The sequence below is a fragment of the Cucurbita pepo genome, chromosome LG20, assembly GCF_002806865.2.
Source record: "Cucurbita pepo subsp. pepo cultivar mu-cu-16 chromosome LG20, ASM280686v2, whole genome shotgun sequence".
Classification (NCBI taxonomy): domain Eukaryota; kingdom Viridiplantae; phylum Streptophyta; class Magnoliopsida; order Cucurbitales; family Cucurbitaceae; genus Cucurbita; species Cucurbita pepo.
Window position 1 is genome coordinate 3,647,818 of NC_036657.1, and position 18,295 is coordinate 3,666,112.

The 18,295-nt window shown below is 38.0% G+C and overlaps 3 protein-coding genes and 1 long non-coding RNA gene across 8 annotated transcripts; 2 read left to right on the forward strand and 2 right to left on the reverse strand.

Annotated features, from left to right (window-relative positions):
- Positions 1-445: 445 nt before the first annotated feature.
- Positions 446-4,921, forward strand: LOC111782831 (regulatory protein NPR3). Of its 5 annotated transcripts, none has more exons than XM_023663646.1 (5): positions 446-790; positions 1,209-1,826; positions 3,318-4,065; positions 4,159-4,356; positions 4,446-4,921. In XM_023663646.1, the coding sequence occupies exons 2-5, from the start codon at positions 1,287-1,289 to the stop codon at positions 4,709-4,711; spliced, it is 1,752 nt and encodes a 583-aa protein (XP_023519414.1). In that variant the 5' UTR covers positions 446-790; positions 1,209-1,286; the 3' UTR covers positions 4,712-4,921. The 5 variants fall into 5 exon arrangements, with proteins under 5 accessions (XP_023519414.1, XP_023519415.1, XP_023519413.1 ...); XM_023663647.1 differs by having other exon boundaries at positions 446-755; XM_023663648.1 differs by having other exon boundaries at positions 451-790; positions 1,538-1,826.
- On the reverse strand, positions 4,576-7,850 carry LOC111782832. Its single transcript, XR_002813204.1, has 3 exons — positions 7,801-7,850; positions 7,526-7,697; positions 4,576-4,689 (listed from the first exon to the last, which is right to left on the reverse strand). It is a non-coding gene; the product is annotated as an uncharacterized LOC111782832 (long non-coding RNA).
- Positions 5,247-7,527, reverse strand: LOC111782830 (transcription termination factor MTEF18, mitochondrial-like). The gene has a single exon (XM_023663644.1). It carries the CDS (start codon positions 7,320-7,322, stop codon positions 5,538-5,540), a length of 1,785 nt encoding a protein of 594 aa, XP_023519412.1. The 5' UTR covers positions 7,323-7,527; the 3' UTR covers positions 5,247-5,537.
- Positions 7,851-10,271: 2,421 nt separating the features above from the next.
- On the forward strand, positions 10,272-16,737 carry LOC111783097 (transmembrane protein 56-like). The gene is made up of 9 exons (XM_023663981.1): positions 10,272-10,657; positions 12,041-12,261; positions 12,393-12,481; positions 12,572-12,710; positions 14,737-14,811; positions 14,885-15,006; positions 15,099-15,174; positions 15,380-15,439; positions 16,294-16,737. The coding sequence occupies exons 2-9, from the start codon at positions 12,124-12,126 to the stop codon at positions 16,417-16,419; spliced, it is 825 nt and encodes a 274-aa protein (XP_023519749.1). The 5' UTR covers positions 10,272-10,657; positions 12,041-12,123; the 3' UTR covers positions 16,420-16,737.
- The last annotated feature ends 1,558 nt before the right edge of the window (positions 16,738-18,295 follow it).

Below are 18,295 nucleotides of genomic sequence, written 5' to 3' on the forward strand. Positions count from 1 at the left end.
TTTTTTTTTTTTTTTGTATTTATTTCGAATTAAAAATTTTGGTAACTTTTGACTTCTCCAAATGCAAGCGAAGCTTCCATCAATTAAATTGTCTTTTTTTTTCTTTTAGATTTGTTCATATTTGTATTTATTATTATTATTATGTTGAATTCAATAAATATGATTGAACGACCAATTTTTTAACATGATAATTACTGTATTTGTTTATTGAACTATACTCAATGAGACGTTGTTGATAATTTATGTATGTGAATTAAGAAAGTAAAAAAATAAAAAGCTACAAATGTTTGTGATGGACAGATTCCATCTGGAGAGCACAAGTAGGCGCGCGTAGGTGGATCTACCTATCTCTTCTCAGCGGCCTTGTTACGAACGAATGGATCGGATGAAATTGGAAATATATATTTATTTATTTATTGTAATTAGGGAGTGGACCCAGATTAAGCTTGTGTTGATGTTCATCCGGTGGAGATTTGGAATTGGGTGTGTTGGGTAAGAGTGTGACGCCATTGTGGACGCAGGTGCAGCACAGCTTGGAAGATTGACGCCATCCCTTTCGTCATGGGAACGACTTCATCTGCTACCCCAACAGTACTCACATTAATCTCCCTCTCTTTCCCTTTTCCAATTAGTCCCCACGATTTTCCTCTCCCTTTCTCTCTCTTCAATTCCCCATTTCTGCTCCATAGGAAGGAGTCCTAGCTTTTTGGGTTCCTGAAAGCGACGAACAAACTCCTGGTTGCCGCCACTTCTGGGTTTGCTTTTTGATTTCTGTTGCTTCCTCGTTGGGGTATCCCTAATTTTGCTTTGTTCGTCTCGATTTTCACTTGGGCAATTCTCTGTTTCGCTTGTGGTTTTTGGGTCTTTCTTTGTTTGATTGATTCCCTTTTGGAAGTGGGCATTTGATGTTCCCAAAGATTCCATGGACCAGTTCTTTTGTTTCTCTCTTTGACCCATTTCTGCTTTCGAATGTTGTATCCAACCAGGGCTTCGATTGTACATTCTAAGCTTAGTTCGATGCTGAATTCGTTGCGATTTGGAATTTTATGTACCCTCAGTTCTTAGGGTTTTGATTTGAATTACTTGAATGCTGATTTCTTTGAAGGCGCTCTGTTCATGTAGTTTGAATGAATTCTTTATGATCAGTTCCCTGTTGTCCTGTTTTGGAATTACGTATTGCTCTAGCTTCGTTTGTTTCTCAAATTCAGCATCGGATCGTTCTTGCTCTCTCTAGAATTGACTAGTTACAAGCTTAGAGCTCAGGTGTTTTGTTCTTCCCAAGTTTGATGGCTGATTCATATGAACCATCATCATCTTTGAGCTTCACTTCATCTTCATATACAAATGGGTCACAGAGTTGTAACATGTCCACTTCTTCTGCCTCTGATCCAGTGCCTAGTCTTGAAGTGATCAGTTTAAATAAGCTTAGCTCTAATTTGGCTCAGCTTTTGATTGATGATGGTTGTGATTATACTGATGCGGCTATTGTAGTTGAGGGTGTTCCTGTTGGTATTCACCGTTGTATTTTGGCTGCTAGGAGTAGGTTTTTCCATGACCTTTTTCGAGAAAAAGCGTCGATAAAAGATGGCAAACCGCAGTACTGTATGAATGAGTTGTTGCCTTATGGCAAGGTTGGACATGAAGCCTTCTTGGTATTGTTGAGTTACTTGTATACTGGAAAGTTGAAGCCATCTCCTGCAGATGTGTCGAGTTGTGTCGACAGTTCGTGTGCTCATGATGCTTGTGGACCTGCTATTGATTTTGCTGTGCAATTGACATATGCATCTTCTATATTTCAAATACCAGAGATGGTTTCGTTGTTTCAGGTCAGTTATCAATGGATTTTGATTTAGAGTTTTACTACTTTTAGTGAACTGAGCAAATCTGTTTGGCTGATTGTTCTTCATGTTGATATGATCTTTCACTGTTACTATACAAGTTATTAAAATTGACATTAACTGCATGAATTGGCAAATTTTGTTGGTTGGTTATGTTTATAACGAAATCTGTAACGGCTCAAGCCCACCGTTAGCCGATATTGTCTTCTTTGGGCTTTCACTTTTAGGCTTTCCCTCAAGGTTTTTAAAACGAGTCTACTAGGGAGAGGTTTTCACACCCTTATAAAGAATGTTTCGTTCTCCTCTCCAACCAATGTGAGATCTCACAATCCACCCCCCTTCAGGGTCCAATGTCCTCGTTGTCACTTGTTCTCTTCTCCAATCGATGTGAGACCCCCCAATCGAATCCCTTTCAGGGCTCAGCCTCCTTGTTGGCACATAGTCTGATGTCTGACTCTGATACCATTTGTAATGACCCAAGCCCACCGCTAGGAGATATTGTCCTCTTTGGGTTTTTCCTTTTGGGCTTCACTGGTTTCTACATATAAAGAATGTTTCGTTCTCCTGCCCGACCAACGTGGGATCCCACAAAATCCATTTTTGTGAAGTTTGTGGCTTGAAAGGAACGTTAAAATCGTCAACACGAGGGAGTCCTATGACAGTTTCTTAGATTCTCTTTCTTTTGTAGCTCTATCTTGGTCTTCTGGCTTGAAAGGATCAACGAAGTTCTCAACTATAAGAACTTCCTTGATAGTTTCGTTTCTTAGCTTCTCTTTATTTTGTAGCTCTATCTTGGTGTCAACTTATCTCCCTTCCTCCTTACAAAAACTTCAGTTTTAATACACTTTTTAGCAATTAAAAGAGGCTTTTGTAATCTCCTTTGGCTTGGGGCTGCACTTTCTCCCCACTATTGTATTTATATATCATCTACAGAATTGTTTCTTAAAAATGTTTACTCAAAGTCAAGATCGGGTTGAGGAAGTTCGACTGCAGTTTTTATTCAATCGTAGAGTATAAATTATACACGAACCATCTAATATTTAGAATATTACTGCATCGGTTGAGCTATCGTATCACTACAGAAGCTCTTCTACTTTTAGAATTGGATTATCAGCTGAAAAAACATTTTAAGCTATCGTATCACTACAGAAGCTCTTCTACTTTTAGAATTGGATTATCAGCTGAAAAAACATTTTACTTGGGTTGGATCGGGTTGAGACATTTTTTAGACCCAACCCAATTGTTTAGATCGTAAAGTTTTTCAGCCTAAATAACCCTTATTAAATAATGAATCTAGCCCGACCATAAATTTTCTGAGTTGGGTTGGTTCGAGTTGTTCGGGTCATTTATTCAAAGTTTTGTTTTTGATAAACGTTAGTTCGTAAAACATCTATTTATTGTTATCAAACTGCATTACATATATGTTAATAGTACACAAAAAGGAAAACTACTGTCATCTGATACTGTACATATGTGCAGCGACACCTATCTAACTATGTTGTGAAGACTTTGGTGGAAAATGTCATCCAAATCCTAGTGGTAGCTTTCCGCTGCCAATTGAGTCCTCTTGTCACTCAATGCATTGACAGAATAGCTCGATCTGATCTCGACTGTGTTTCTCTCGAGAAAGGACTTCCATATGAGGTTGCTGAAAGCATTAAAATGGTTCGGCTTAAGCTTCAGAGTGATGATGAGCAAAGTCTTGTTCCTGATAGTCCTCTTGATAAGAGAATCAAGAGAATATGCCAGGCATTAGATTCAGATGATGTTGAACTCTTGAAACTTCTTTTATCTGAATCAGATGTAACACTGGATGAAGCCAACGCCTTGCATTACGCTGCAGCGTACTGCGATCCCAAGACTCTATCTGAGGTTCTTAATTTGGATTTAGCTGATGTAAACCTCCGAAATTCACGTGGTTATACTGTACTCCATCTTGCTGCGATGCGTAAGGATCCGTCTGTGATAATATCGCTTCTTAACAAGGGAGCTCGAGCATTTGAATTGACCCTGGATGGTCGGACTGCTGCAAATATCTGTCAAAGGTTAACAAGACCAAAAGATTATTATGCTAAAACAGAGAAAGGGCAGGAAGCAAACAAAGACCGTTTGTGCATTGACATTTTAGAGAGAGAAATGTGGAGGATTCCAACTTCAGATTCATCCATTCTTTCCTTGACGATGGCTGATGATGTGCACATGAAGTTGATTTACCTGGAAAACAGAGGTAATTTTTTACACAAGAATATTTAATCAATTTTGATGCACCTCGGAATCGATATCGTATACTCATTCGTATGATCGTTATGTACTAATGCAGTAGCATTTGCACGATTACTCTTCCCATCGGAGGCCAGGGTAGCTATGGACATTGCAAATGTTGATACAACTTCTGAGTTTGTTGGTCTTTCTATGCCCAAAGGTTCAAATAAGAATCTGAGGGAAGTTGATTTAAATGAAACACCAAGTGTGCAGAACAAGAGATTTCTTTCCAGAATGCAGGCCCTTTTGAAAACAGGTTATTGCTGCTATCTCACCCTTTCGTTTTTTGTTTAAGTGAAATTTGTAGCTGCTAATTCTCATGTAAACTAACATTCTTGTTGGCAGTGGAAACGGGTAGACGCTACTTTCCTAACTGCTCAGAAGCACTGGATAAGTTCATGGGAGATGGCCTTCCTGACCTATTCTACCTTGAGAATGGCACTGCTGAGGAGCAACGGATTAAGCGGAAGCGTTTCAGGGAGCTTAAAAACGATGTTCAGAAGGCATTTGATAAAGATAAAGCTGCAAAGATTAACCGATCTGGGTCTCCATCGTCGTCCTCAACATCATTGAAGGATGATGCCAACCCCTACAAGGTCAGGACACAGTAAAGCCATTATGTATTTAAGTAGAATAAACTGAAAGAAATGCAACCTTGATCTTAATGCATTGAAAGTTTTGCCCTTTGTACAATGAGTAAACTAGGGAGGCAAAGACTCTAATTCTTCCCCTGCATTAAGAATAAATAAGAAAATCTTAATGTTGGAATGTTTAGCAATTGATATCCTTGAATAATTGTTACTCAAGGTTGGTTTGAGGCTTTTGAGCAGCTTTCCAGTTTCAATTAGCCTTGCTCAAAGCCCTGAATCCATGATACTCAAGGATTAGAAAGAGAATTCTCCCCCTAAACACCCTTGCTGGTGCAAGGGCCTTCAAGATAACGAGCTCGTACCAACGAAGACAATGAAATGTAGATTATGTTCATCCATTGTTTCGATTTTACTTTCTCCCATTAAACCCAACTCAACCGAGAACTTAGAATTATGAACCATTCTTCACAAAGTTCATCCACATTAGTACCTTTTCCTTCTTGTCAAGTTATTGAACCAGGGAGGAAAAATCATCCAGATAAAAGATGTTCAAATATCACTATGAAAAACAAATATAAAAATTTGAATAATGTCAACACGAACATAATTCACAATATAAGGCATCAGCTCTTTACACGAACATAATTCACAATATAAGGCATCAGCTCTTTCCCCTCTATGTTCGTCGTGCTAACAAAACTTGAATCTAAATCTATGCAGCATTAAAAGAAGAAGAAATTACATACCAGTTGAACAGCAAAAGACCCGTATATTGGGAATTGTCATCCAAAGAAAAATGCTATCTTGTGGGCAAACATATAGAAGAACTAAAATTAGATGGCAAGGTTTAACTATGATTATGGAGACCATGTTTTTTACAACTTTCCCACATGGAGGGGCCTTCTGGATGAACATCCACAAAATATTTTACAAATCTTGCATCAGAACAAGCCAAGACAGTGCTCAATGATAAGTTGGGTTTTGCAGCACCCTTATCCCTTAACCATCTATACATTGAAAATCTTGTGTTTATTCTCTCCATGTTGTAACATAAATAAACTGGGAATGCCGCTATTGTATGCAAGGGGTAACCTAAACAGTTTCTTAAGCAATCAATCTTCTCTTGGATTACATCTTTGCTCTGGTTTAGAACCATGGGCGCATGTCTGACTATATTTGTCACCACATGACAGTCCAAACCAGCATTTACCAGGCAATCAAATCTCTCCTGTAATTGATCTCCCCGACCCCGAAACTGTTTCGACGCCTTTGCCAACTCATCTGAGTTTTCGACGTATCCCAACTTCAGCAGGAATGTAGTCTTCTCCATCTCTTTGGCGGGGTTTTGGCAAGAAGCCTGTTCACTGCTTTTTAGCTTTGATTTGGAAGCCAAGGTAAACAGCTTGGACGGGTCGTCTCGAATGATCAGACATAAACCTTCTTTTCCGACTTTTAGTTCTTTACAGACAGTTTTCGGCCCTTTCAGAGTACACGAACCAAGTAACAGAATTTGATGAGATACTATACCTGCAATGTCCTCTGTTCCCAACCCGATATCAAAGAGAAAATCTACTGCTCTCAGAATGTTTTTAACATACTTCCCAGACAAAATTACAGGGTTTTGTTTATAAATCGAATAAGCTTCGTCCATCTTAAGACCCAACTTGACTAATCGAACGAATAATACATACACTTTCTTCCCAGAATCTTCAAGCAGCAATGAGGGATTTGATTTAAACAGATCGTGCATCTGTATCTCTGTATAACCTACTTTAGCTAGAAAGTCCAGAGTGTCAACCAGTCTATTCCAATTATAGGTACTTTTATGAGATATATATCCTCCAATCCAATCTTCTTCAATACCTAATTTACTTAGCTTCTCCAGAACTTTGATGAACTCCATTTTGATCTGACCAATCAAAAGTGAAGGGCAGCAACTAACAAGCTTAATAAGTGTGCCCATTCCAAGACCTAAATCCTCATAAGCTCTAAGTTTTGAGGCTAATAGACCATAATCATAAGCAAATATTTCTCTTGCTTCCTTATACATTTTGCCCATCTTGCTACGCGGGATACCATAATTGCACAAAACATGGAAGTTTTCAAGCATAAGATGATCATCACTCAAAAACATCAAGCGTCGTGGAAGAAACAAGGGGAGCTCTGATGGGGGTAGTCCCAGGCTTTCAAAGAATGGCTCGAATTCATTGATGGGATTGTATCTAAGATACTTTCTGAGAGACCTAGCCACATCTTTTTCGCTGTCAAGTTTCATGATCAAATTTTGAAGAAAATGAGGCGAGTTCTTGCTTATATGTTCAGCATCTGCAAAGCCGAGGCTCCTAGTACAATGCAGATAGTCAAATAACACTTTCTGGGCCTCTGTTCTTGCATACCGAGACACTCGGCCACCTGTAGTGGGCGATTGCGGTGATTCTATAAGGGACGCTCTGGGATGAATATCAAATCCATAATTGCAAAACAATCGAGATTTAAAGCTAACAAAAGACGGATTATGAGCTTGAGTAATAGTTTTTTCAGATAGAACAGGCGCAAAGAACAGCAAGTGATTGAGCTGGGTAATCATTTTGGAAAATTTCAATACCCGTTTGTGATATCGAAGAATTAGCATGGCTAGAATCCCAAACGAGACTGTGAGAAAGATCCAAGAGATGAACAGAAACCAGATACCATTACAACGATCACCAACATAAAAAGTGAAGGCAGCCTAACAACTTCTCTAAGCCAATCGCGATTTCAAGCTTTGGCATCATACCCATTAAGGAACAACTTCGAAATTTAGAACAGTGTTTCGGAAGTGAATCGTGGACGTACCTTGATCGCTTACAGGCTTATGCGGCTTAATGGAAAAACAAACAAGGAGGAAAGATCGGGAGAAGCATTCCAGTTCCCAAATGATCAGTATTTGGAGCTAATTCCAGTTCGTCGTCGCTGTGCCCTAAAACCCTAATCCCCAAAGGTTTAAGGCGGAGATAACCCAACAAATCTGTATTTATGGTAAAAAAAAATCTCAACTTTGTTCTTATGGGTTGCCCTTCATTGTGATTCCAAAATTATGTATAAATTAAAAATAAAATAAAAAATCATACCTAAATTGATTAAATAATTTAAACGATCGAGGCTATGTGGAGGTCAACCTCGAGTGATTCTCTGTTTACACGGTGAATGAGAAAGGGAGTGGAGAGAGATTTCTCCCCGTTATATATTGGACAGACACGAGGATTTGAAAGATATATTCCCCGTCTATCGTTTATAAGGTGATTCAGCTCTAATTTCTAATAACATGAGTGAATTAACTAATAGTTTATATTGAAAAATAATAATTCTACGTTAAATAACAAAAAAAATTATGTCAGTGAGTCCTCTCCCCGATTCTCGTAAAAATAAATGAAGAAATTGATGGAGATGAGGAATGAAATAGGTGGCAGTCAAGTCTCTGTCCCGCCCTCCCGGCATCTATATGACTAGCTGCTGACCATAAAATGTGCGGATCATTCAATGCAAATATCTACTAAAAAATATTGATCGAGCTGGAAAGTGAAAATACTTCAAGCACGGTTTACGGTCGTTTTAGAACCTAATTCATTTCTTATTCAACATTTTTTTTTAAGTATGTTATAATAAAGAATTAAACTTAATTAATTAACGTGAAACTAAAAGTTTACAAATTTAAATATCGATAATAAAAGATTCCATTGTGGTAAATGATATGAATCAAAAGACATCAATCATACAATATACTTCAATGAATATGTGAAGAAAAGGTTATCAAAATTATCATAAGATATTTCAATTCATGCCGAGGAAGAATGAAGTGTTTGATTGTTATAAATTTTGGGTGGGTTACAATTTAGAGTAATTTAGAGTTATTGTATTTTAAGACTTTTTATTTAATTTCGGTTATATTTACATGATGACTAATTATGGCCATAAAGTATGAATGTTACAACTCTTGGAATGTCTTTAATAGTTTCATTTTTGAGCTTGTATGTTGTATTTGTAAGCCGACTTGGAAAATATAGTAAAAGAAGTAGCCAATGGCTAAGTTTCTTTGCAACTCGATGTAGTTTAGGTTGCATGTAGAATCATTCAAGCTCGACATGATCAATCTTGCTTGTGGAGTGATTCGAATCTCAATCAAGTGTTCTTGTCTTGAGATATTTGATCAACAAGAATCATTAAAGCTAGACATGATCGATCTTGCTTCTAGAGTGATTCGAATCTCAAACAATATTGAGATATTCGATCAAGAAGGTAATCCGAATCTTACTCCCATTGTAGTGATTCCTTATCTTATCAGTAAACCAAATGAACGTTAACATAATGGGTTAGTTGAGTTAGGTAGCTTTGATAGCGTTTTTATAAATATTTTAAAAGATCTCTAATTTTTTTTTAAATAATTAAAAGTCGAGAAATTAAGATATTTTCACGTGACTAAGATTATGAATTGCATATTTAATTCCCTTTAATCTAAATTCTAAATAATTACTGAGCTTATTTAATATATTTTGCAAGCCTTTAATTAGAAGGGTCAACATCAATAAAGATATATTATTGTTACATTATTTTATTACTCGAGCCTTTATTTTTAGAAGATATAAATAAAATAAATAAGTTTCTCGACTCATAATTAAAAAATAAATTTAATTTATAATTTAAATGTGATGTTAAGTTATGAACTTATTTGAATTGGAACGGGTTCAGATAAATAAAAATTATATAAATTGAGTTTGTTTACGCAAAAACCGCTCAAATTTACTGTTAATTTTAAAATATACATTTTATATATTTATGACTATTTATTAATTAGTTATTCTTTAATAACTTTTAAAAATAATTTTTACTTAAAGGTAATTTTTAAAAATATGTAATAAAATTGACCATTAAAAAAAAAATTAAATAGATGTTTTATGAACTAACATTTTAATTTTATTAAAAACAAAAATTTTAATAAACGACCAGAACCAAGCCAACCCAAAAAGTTTATGGCTGAATCGGGTTGTTTAGTTGAAAAATTTACCTCCCGAACAATTAAGTCGAGTCTAAAAAAATGTCTCAACTCAATCCAATCCAACCCACGAACACTCGTTTTGTCATTTTTATAATCATTATTTTAAAACATGTTTTTACCTAAACAAATAAATTTTTTTTGATACATTTCGAGCGATCTATACCTATCGTAATAAAAATTCTTTAAAATTCATTTTATTTCAAGACTCAGTTCCATTTTAACTCATTGAACTTTAAAATTAAAAAATTGTACGATAAAAAATTTAAAATGAATTAAATTTTTGTTGAATAGTTAATGAATAATTAATAACAAGACTAAATTAAATATTACCAGACATTGAATAAAATAACCATAAATTTATATTAAGAACTTAGACTAAAAAATAATATATATATATATATATATATAAATAAAAGAAAAAGATTCTTTGAAAGTGTGATTGGTGGAACACAACTAAGAGTGCAGTATAATTTAATATTTCCTCAATCACCCACCGACTAAAACTCGAAAAGATTCAATATTTTTATATGTAATTGAAGTAATAAATGAAGGGCGCTAAAAGAACGGGGGAAAATCGTCGGCTAAGGCGCGAAGTTATCATATTCCTTTGGTTACTACTGCAAGGATCGGATAGAATTCCATTCAATCCACAAGAACACGACGATCCCAGCTCTGGATACTCAAATCCATTGCTGATTACCAAAACCCACTTCCCTTATCGCTCTTATAATTCCTAATTTCTCTTCGATTTTTGGGTTGCGGTTGGAGATTCCTAACGCTTCACATTGATTGAACTTCACGGTTCTTTGAACCCGTCGGCTGTTGCATTTCCTTTACAGATTGTTTTAATTTGTTTTGTTCCTATTTTTTGTTATCTTTCAACGAGGAAAAACCGCTTCGGCATCTCCTCGTGATCTGGGGGCTTCATTTATGAGGTATTGTTTCTATCTGTTATTTGTTTTGGCGGTGATTTGACTCGTTTCTTCCGTTTTTCTGGGTTACCCATCTGCATTTTGATCCTTTATTTGATGGTATCTGTTCTTCTTTTACTGGTGATTTTGTGTGCTTGCTGTAAGTCCTACCATCCGATCTTTAAGCTTGTCTGGAAGTGTTCTTATTTAGCGTTTTGGGGGTTTTGTTCTGGAAATTGAGTCCTCTTGCAGTTTGTTTAATTCAATGAGTGAGTATCATTTCTCTTTTAGTCAGTCTTCTTTTGGAATCTGTCTTACTGGAACATTTGATCTTCAATGCGTTATTGGGTTGTGCATTTTTTTCCCTTCTAATTTGCTGTTTCTTGCTTTTGGTGTGGTTGGTTCCTGTTCGAGTCTTTATATTTGAGTTCATAGTGTTCAAAAAGATTGCTGGAACGTATATGAAAAGAATAAATTGGATGTGCTGTTTGTTAAGATTGTCCATCGTAGAAGGCTGTTCTGTCCCTATGATCATATCGTTTTCGAATTCTGTTTTAACTTTTGGTATTACCTAGGAGTTGTAGGGCAATGACTTGTGTGAGATTCTATGTCGGTTGGAGAGGGAACAAAGCATTCCTTATAAGGGTGTGGAAACCTCTCCTTAGAAGATGCGTTGTAAAACCGTGAGGCTGATGGTGATACGTAATGGGCCATAGCAGACAATATCTGCTAGCGGTGAGCTTGGGTTGTTACAAATGGTATTAGAGTCAGACATCAGGCGGTGTGCCAGCGAGAACTTTGGGCCTCCAAAGGGGATGGATTGTGAGATCCCACATCGGTTGGAGAAGGGAATGAATCATTCCTTATAAGGAGGTGGAAACCTTTCCCTAGAAGACGTGTTTTAAAACCGTGAGGCTGACGACGATATGTAATGGGCCAAAGTGGACAAAATCTGCTAGTGGTGGGCTTGGGTTGTTATCACTTGAATGTCATTTATAAGCTTTTTTTTTATATTTTGGGAAGAAGCGAAGTTGTTCGTGTTTGGTACTTGCCGAAAGATACAAGTGTTGGTGCCTTGGAATGCTTTCTGACTGGTGGCTGCATGGGAAAGCAAGAGTTGTGTAGATTTTAGGATGGCGTTTTTTACGTTCCACTCTTAAATGCCTCGAATTATAGTTTTCTGCACAGCATTTTTTTTTGTGGGAAGTTCGTAGAAAAGTTTTATGGTATGGAATAAGTAGTGGACTGGATTTTCGATGTTGTGTTATTGTCCTCTTCTCGATGCCTTGAGTCCAAATTCTTTTGTGAGGTTAATTGTCGCTTGTGGACACCGACGACTAATGCACCGATGTTTTTATCACTAACCCTTGTATCTCTTTCTTACTAACTTCATATTTGGTCAAGAAGGGATAACAACATGGAGCGGGGAGCAAATAGTTAATTCAGTCGAAGGCAGCGATCTGCCGAGTGTTATGTAGTCAAACTACACAATGGCAATGTCTTTGAAGACCGTAATGGCTATTAAATCTTACCAAAGTCAAGCTGATGCATTAGTAGAGAACTACTTATTAGCAGACCGTTTGATCCCGTACACCTCTGTCCTTGGAGGCATACTTGCTTGTAAATTGGTACGTAGCTTCTCGTACCTCATGCTGGATATTAGAAGGAAACAATGGTGCCCATATTTAACATTTCTCTTCAAATAGGGAACGTTTCGTTCGTATTTGCTCTTTCCAATTTTTTATTTTACCTCTTGCAGGTCTATGATCTTACTCAAGTAGTTAGTAATTTTTACTTCAAGAGTTATCTGGGTCTTACGAAAATCCAACGAGTCGAGTGGAATAACCGGTGAGTCCATATCTTTAATTGTTCATTGCCTCCATAATATATTTAGTGGGCTGTTGTGGCCATTACTGATACTCAAACTAAAATTGGCAGCGGCATGTCCACTATTCATGCAATCTATATCTCAATTATGTCATTGTACTTCGTTTTCTGGTCAGATCTCTTCTCTGACCAGCGTCATGCTGGCCTCGTTACCTTTCAAAGTTCAACGTTGTCTACTTTCGTATTGGGGGTAAGCTTTCGATTACCTCATCTTAAATGAACGTTAGCTACCTTTTGAAATTTCTTTTAGCCTGTTTTCCTCTATATTCAGTAGTGAAGCACTGAGCATATTAAGCAGTTGTTTGGCTAGCCACACAGGTAGTTTTGAATGTCTATTGATACCCATTACCATACTTTCACCTTGAAGACAAGGCTGAATTCAGGAAATTGAGCCTATATCTTTTATGGTTAAGGTTACCAAGTAGACTTCAACGTTCATTGATTCTTGAAATGGATGTGAACTACGGTTTTACCTGGAGTAGCCGAAAGAAAACATCATCATCCTGAGACTATCTCAGGTTGGAAAGACTATTTGAAATTTTGTCTTGGTTCGTTTGCAAGGTCTCGGAAATTTGCGGTATCCCAAGTGCTACTTGGAGTTGGAAAACACGAAATACAGGTCAAATAGTATCAAGTCATCCAAACTGTCATTCTTTATAACTGAGAACTTATCAATGCATGAAACAAGGGTGGGTTGTGATAATATAAAAAAGGTGGAGGCGGCCAATCATGCACAATCCCGAAAGGAGGTGTTATTTCCATAAGTCAGCCCATGCTATCCAGTTCAACCATGCTATTCAATATAGCATTAGCTAGTCAATTCAAAAGGGTTGCAAAACAATGGTTCGTGACGTGTTGGCTAATGGAATGAGGACGATATTGGATCTTTGCTTCTTTAAGATTGTTATTGAGAAGATCTAGCTAATGCTACAAAGTACAGTCCAGAGTATTCAATATGAGAGAGAGCAATCATGAATCTTTGAGGAGATCTCCAACCACTCACCCACTCTTCAAGATTGTCGCATAAAAATTCCTCCTGAAAACCCCACACCCAAAAATTAAAGCTATCACTCAACCCTTACCTTACCATTTTGAGTGTAAGGTTTAAGTATTGGGAAAAATGGACGGAGCTTCACTTTTACTGTTCTGGGAGGATTGATGTCTGGCCAAGTTTCCTCCTCGAATCCTTGTGAAAATACTAGTCTGTGACTCCCATTCAGCCCAAGGCCTTGGCTTTGATATCTGAAACTGTGGACTTCTACTACGTGTGTTCCTCCAAATATAATCTTCTATAAGGCATGAACTAAGCCCACTGCTAGCAGATATTGTCTTCTTTGGGCTTTCCCTTCCGAACTTCCCCTCAAGGCTTTAAAACGCGTTTGGTAGGGAGAGGTTTCCACACCTTTATCAGCAATGCTTCGTTCTCCTTTCCAACCGATGTGGGATCTCACAATCCACCCCTCTTGGGGGCCCAGAGTCCTCGCTGGCACACTACCGGTGTCTAGCTCTGATACCATTTGTAACAGCCCAAGCCCACCGCTAGCAGGTATTGTCCTCTTTGGGCTTTCCCTTTCGGGCTTCCCCTCAAGGTTTTAAAACACGCCTGGTAGGGAGAAGTTTCCACACCTTTATAAGCGATGTTTCGTTCTCCTTTCCAACCGATGTCAGATCTCACAATCCACTCCTCTTGGGGGTCCAGAGTCCTCGTTGGCACACCACCCGGTGTCTGGCTCTGATACCATTTGTAACAATCCAAGCCTACCGCTAGAAGACATTGTCCTCTTTGGGCTTTCCCTTTCGGGCTTCCCCTCAAGGTTTTAAAACGCTTGGTAGGGAGAGGTTTCCACACCTTTATAAGCAATATATGCTTCTTTCTCCTCTCCAACCGATGTGATGTGTGATCTCGCAGAACTTCAAGTATCTTTTAATATTTACATTCATTTTCATTTCTAACCCAAGATCATCTTACTTGGATTGGACTGCTTTGTAAGTATTCCTGCTTCAATACCCTTTTATGAACATGAACCACTTGAGTTCAAACGGGGAGCAATGTTTGATTTTCTGTTTCTGATTCGAGGATAATGTCTATGATAGACCTTCTTAGCACTCCGGGACTGCTTGGCAGCCTTTCTAGGCACTTGAACTTCTATTCTGTTTGCCTTGAATTTTTCTTAAATTTTAACTAAAATTTCAAGTTTTTACATTTTTTTTTTCAGATTTCAGTTGGATACTTCTTGGCTGATCTTGGATTGATTGTTTGGCTGTATCCTTCTTTAGGTGGGATGGAGTATGTAAGTACCTTCTCTGCTGATAGGCCTTCGAATTTGATAAGAGTAGTGCGTAATTACGAAACTTTGATGATAGGTGGTCCACCACTCTCTTTCTGGACTAGCAGTAGCATATTCTGTTTTTTCTGGAGAAGGGCAACTCTACACGTACATGGTTCTCATCTCGGAGATTACGACTCCTGAGATTAATATGAGATGGTAGGTTTTCATTATGGTATTGACTTTTTATTTTAAGTTCTGCCATAAGTCGTTTCCTTGAATTCCGATGGGGTCTTTCATGTTCTTTGAAGGTATCTTGACACAGCTGGTATGAAGAGGTCCTGTGCATATCTGATTAATGGCGTTGTAATATTTTTTGCATGGCTGGTGAGTTATTATCTGAATCCCATCCTGTTCCGAGCACGAATGTCTGTAGTTTGAAGGCGTGCTAAATGATCCAAACGAATCTGATTTAACTTAACCGAACGTAGACTACCACAGCATGTAGTACTATCCTAAATCTTATATTATGATTAGATTTTCTTGTATCTGTATCGATGATTACATGCTTGCTGATGGGCGTTTAAAACAGGTTGCTCGCATACTGCTGTTTGGTTACACATTCTATCATGTTTACCTGCACTATGATCAGGTATTTTAAGATCAATTGTGCATTTCCATGAAATTTGTACTGGTTAACAGGAATTTTTCTGTGCTTATAGCTTTGTTCCATGAAATTTTGATTTTGCTCTGCCTCTCAGAATGGCATGTGTTTAATCTTTGCTTCGTTTCTTGAGTTATTTACTGGTTATTGAAGTTTGAATAGAGGAATCCTCACCATTCAATTCATTATCGCATTCTATTCTCTTTCCTTGTACTAAATCCTCCTTGAAAACCCCTCAAGTGTTAACTTTCCCACTCAACTCCGTCAAGAATATGTATCATCTCATGCCAGCTTTTGGGAATCACTATGATTGTAACGGCCCAAGCCCACCGCTAGCACATAGTCTCCTCTTTGAGCTTTGACTTCCGAGTTTCCCTCAAGATTTTAAAACGTGTCTGGTAGAGAGAGGTTTCCACTCTTATAAAGAATACTTTGTTCTCCTCCCCAACTGATGGGGGATCTCACAATCCACCTCCCTTCGGGCCTAGCGTCCTCGCTGACACTCGTTCCCTTCTCCAATCAACGTGGGACCCCCAATCCGCCCCCCTTCGGGACCCAACTTCCTTGTTGGCACATCGCCCGGTGTCTGGCTTTGATACCATTTGTAACGGCCCAAGCCCACCGCTAACATATATTGTCCTCTTTGAGCTTTTCCTTCCAGGCTTCCCCTTAAGGTTTTAAAACGCGTCTGCTAGGGAGAGGTTTCCACACCCTTATAAAGAATGCTTCGTTCTCTTCCCCAACCGACATGAGATCTCACAATGATAGTCCCGATATTCAATAGACGGGAAGCATGAAGTAGAATTCTATATGCCACCTGACTGAGTAATCTTTTTCTGCAGGTAATTAAGATGCATGCAATCGGATACCTTTTGGTATTCGGTGTGCCAACCGTGCTTGGTATGATGAACTTGATGTGGTTCGGAAAGATCGGCAAGGGCTTAATGAAAACGATATCAAAGAGGTGATGAGAAACTTAGTCTTCGAGTTCAAATCTCTTCCTCTTCACTCTCTTGCTCTATTTCTTAACATCATCTACATATGGGTTGAGGAGAAAAAGGAATTTGATGGTATGTAGTGTGTTGTAAATGGCTCAAAATAACTTAAAAACTTGTTGACAGTTAGTGTCTTTTTCATCATGTCAGATTTGTGTACCAATTCATTTTTTCTGTATAGTTCTTTTTTTCCTTTTATTTGAAGAAGAAAGGTGATGATACTACACCAAATTTTCTCTGTATTCAGTTATGCTTATGATTTTGGATCTCTTCGTTGTCGTCCCTTCACGATCTCGGGCATTGTTTTACTTTTCTGCAACATTTTCTGTGGTTAATGGAATCTCCCAAGTAGTTTGTTTAAACTCTGCTGTTGAGATGTCTGTATAGCTTTGGAGTTTGGTGAGTACTCATGGAGATCCACCACCCAATTCTATGGCTGTTTAGAACAGTTCAAACCATATAAGAACTTTGAAGAATTCAATGGCAGCTCAAACACTTTAGGAATCTCTAGGTTTGACAGATCTGCTATGAATACGCTGGAATTTCCTGAACTGTTCTACAATTTCATGCTCATTAGATGGAAAGGCTACCTTTTGTTTAAGTTTATGCATCTTGTAGCTTGTTGCTCCTTTCTCCATGTTCATAGAGGGGCTATAATAGGCAAGTAGATAATTGAGTAATGGTTGATATATGTTCTATTGGTGGGTAGCTACCAGCACTATTGACTTGTAGCACCAAGTGGTAAGGGTAACAGTGACTGTGTGTGTGTGAATGAGATGGGGTGGGTTCCTTTTCCTTCTCGAGTGCGAGCAACATTGTCACTGTTCCTCTATGCAATGATTTGATGTGATTTCAACGACTTTGCATGTGAGATTCCATATCGATTGGAGAAGGGAACGAAACGTTTCTTATATGAGTGTGGAAACTTCTCTCTAGTAGACGTGTCTTAAAATTGTGAAGCTGACTGGCCAAAACGGACAATATTTGCTAGCATTGGACTTGAGTTGTTACAATGGTATTAGAATCAGGATCTGGGTAGTGTGTTAGTGAGGATGTTAGGTCCCCAAGGGGGGGACGCGTTTTGAAACCGTGAGGTTGACGATGATACATAATGAGCCAAAGTGGACAATATCTGTTCGTGATGAACTTGAGTTGTTACATTACATCTTTAAGATTCGGACGCTTTTAAACTAATGATGCGTGCAACATACTCTGGTGAAACTCCTCCCAACCTAACTCATGACTGGATGACTGGCTAAAATGGACATTATTTGCTAGCACTAGACTTGAGCTGTTACAATGATATTGGAATCAGGATCTAGGTAGTGTGTCAGTGAGGATATTAGGCCTCCAAGAAAGTGGATTGTAAGACCTCACATCAGTTGGAGAGGGAAACAAAACATTTCAAGGAAGTGGATTGTAAGACCTCACATCAGTTGGAGAGGGAAACAAAACATTTCTTATAAGAGCGTGAAAACCTCTAGTAGACGCATTTTGAAATCGTGAGGCCGACGGACGATACATAATGGACAAAAGCGGACAATATCTGTTAGTAATAGATCTAAGTTATTACATTACATCTCTAAGATTCGAACGCCTTTAAACCCACGATGCATGCCACAGGCTCGGGTGAAACTCCTCCCATTTGCAGCAATCGCACCCTAACCCATGACTTCCAATATTGCTAGCATTATCCCATATGTCAAATCTAGTTTGGTTTGGTTCGACAATTTTATGTCAATTCAACAAGATCCACGGTTCGTGGTTCGATCTTCCACCACACTTTCTCAAATTAAACCAATATGAAACTAATTAATCAAAACTCATGTACCCATTGCCCCCATTATAG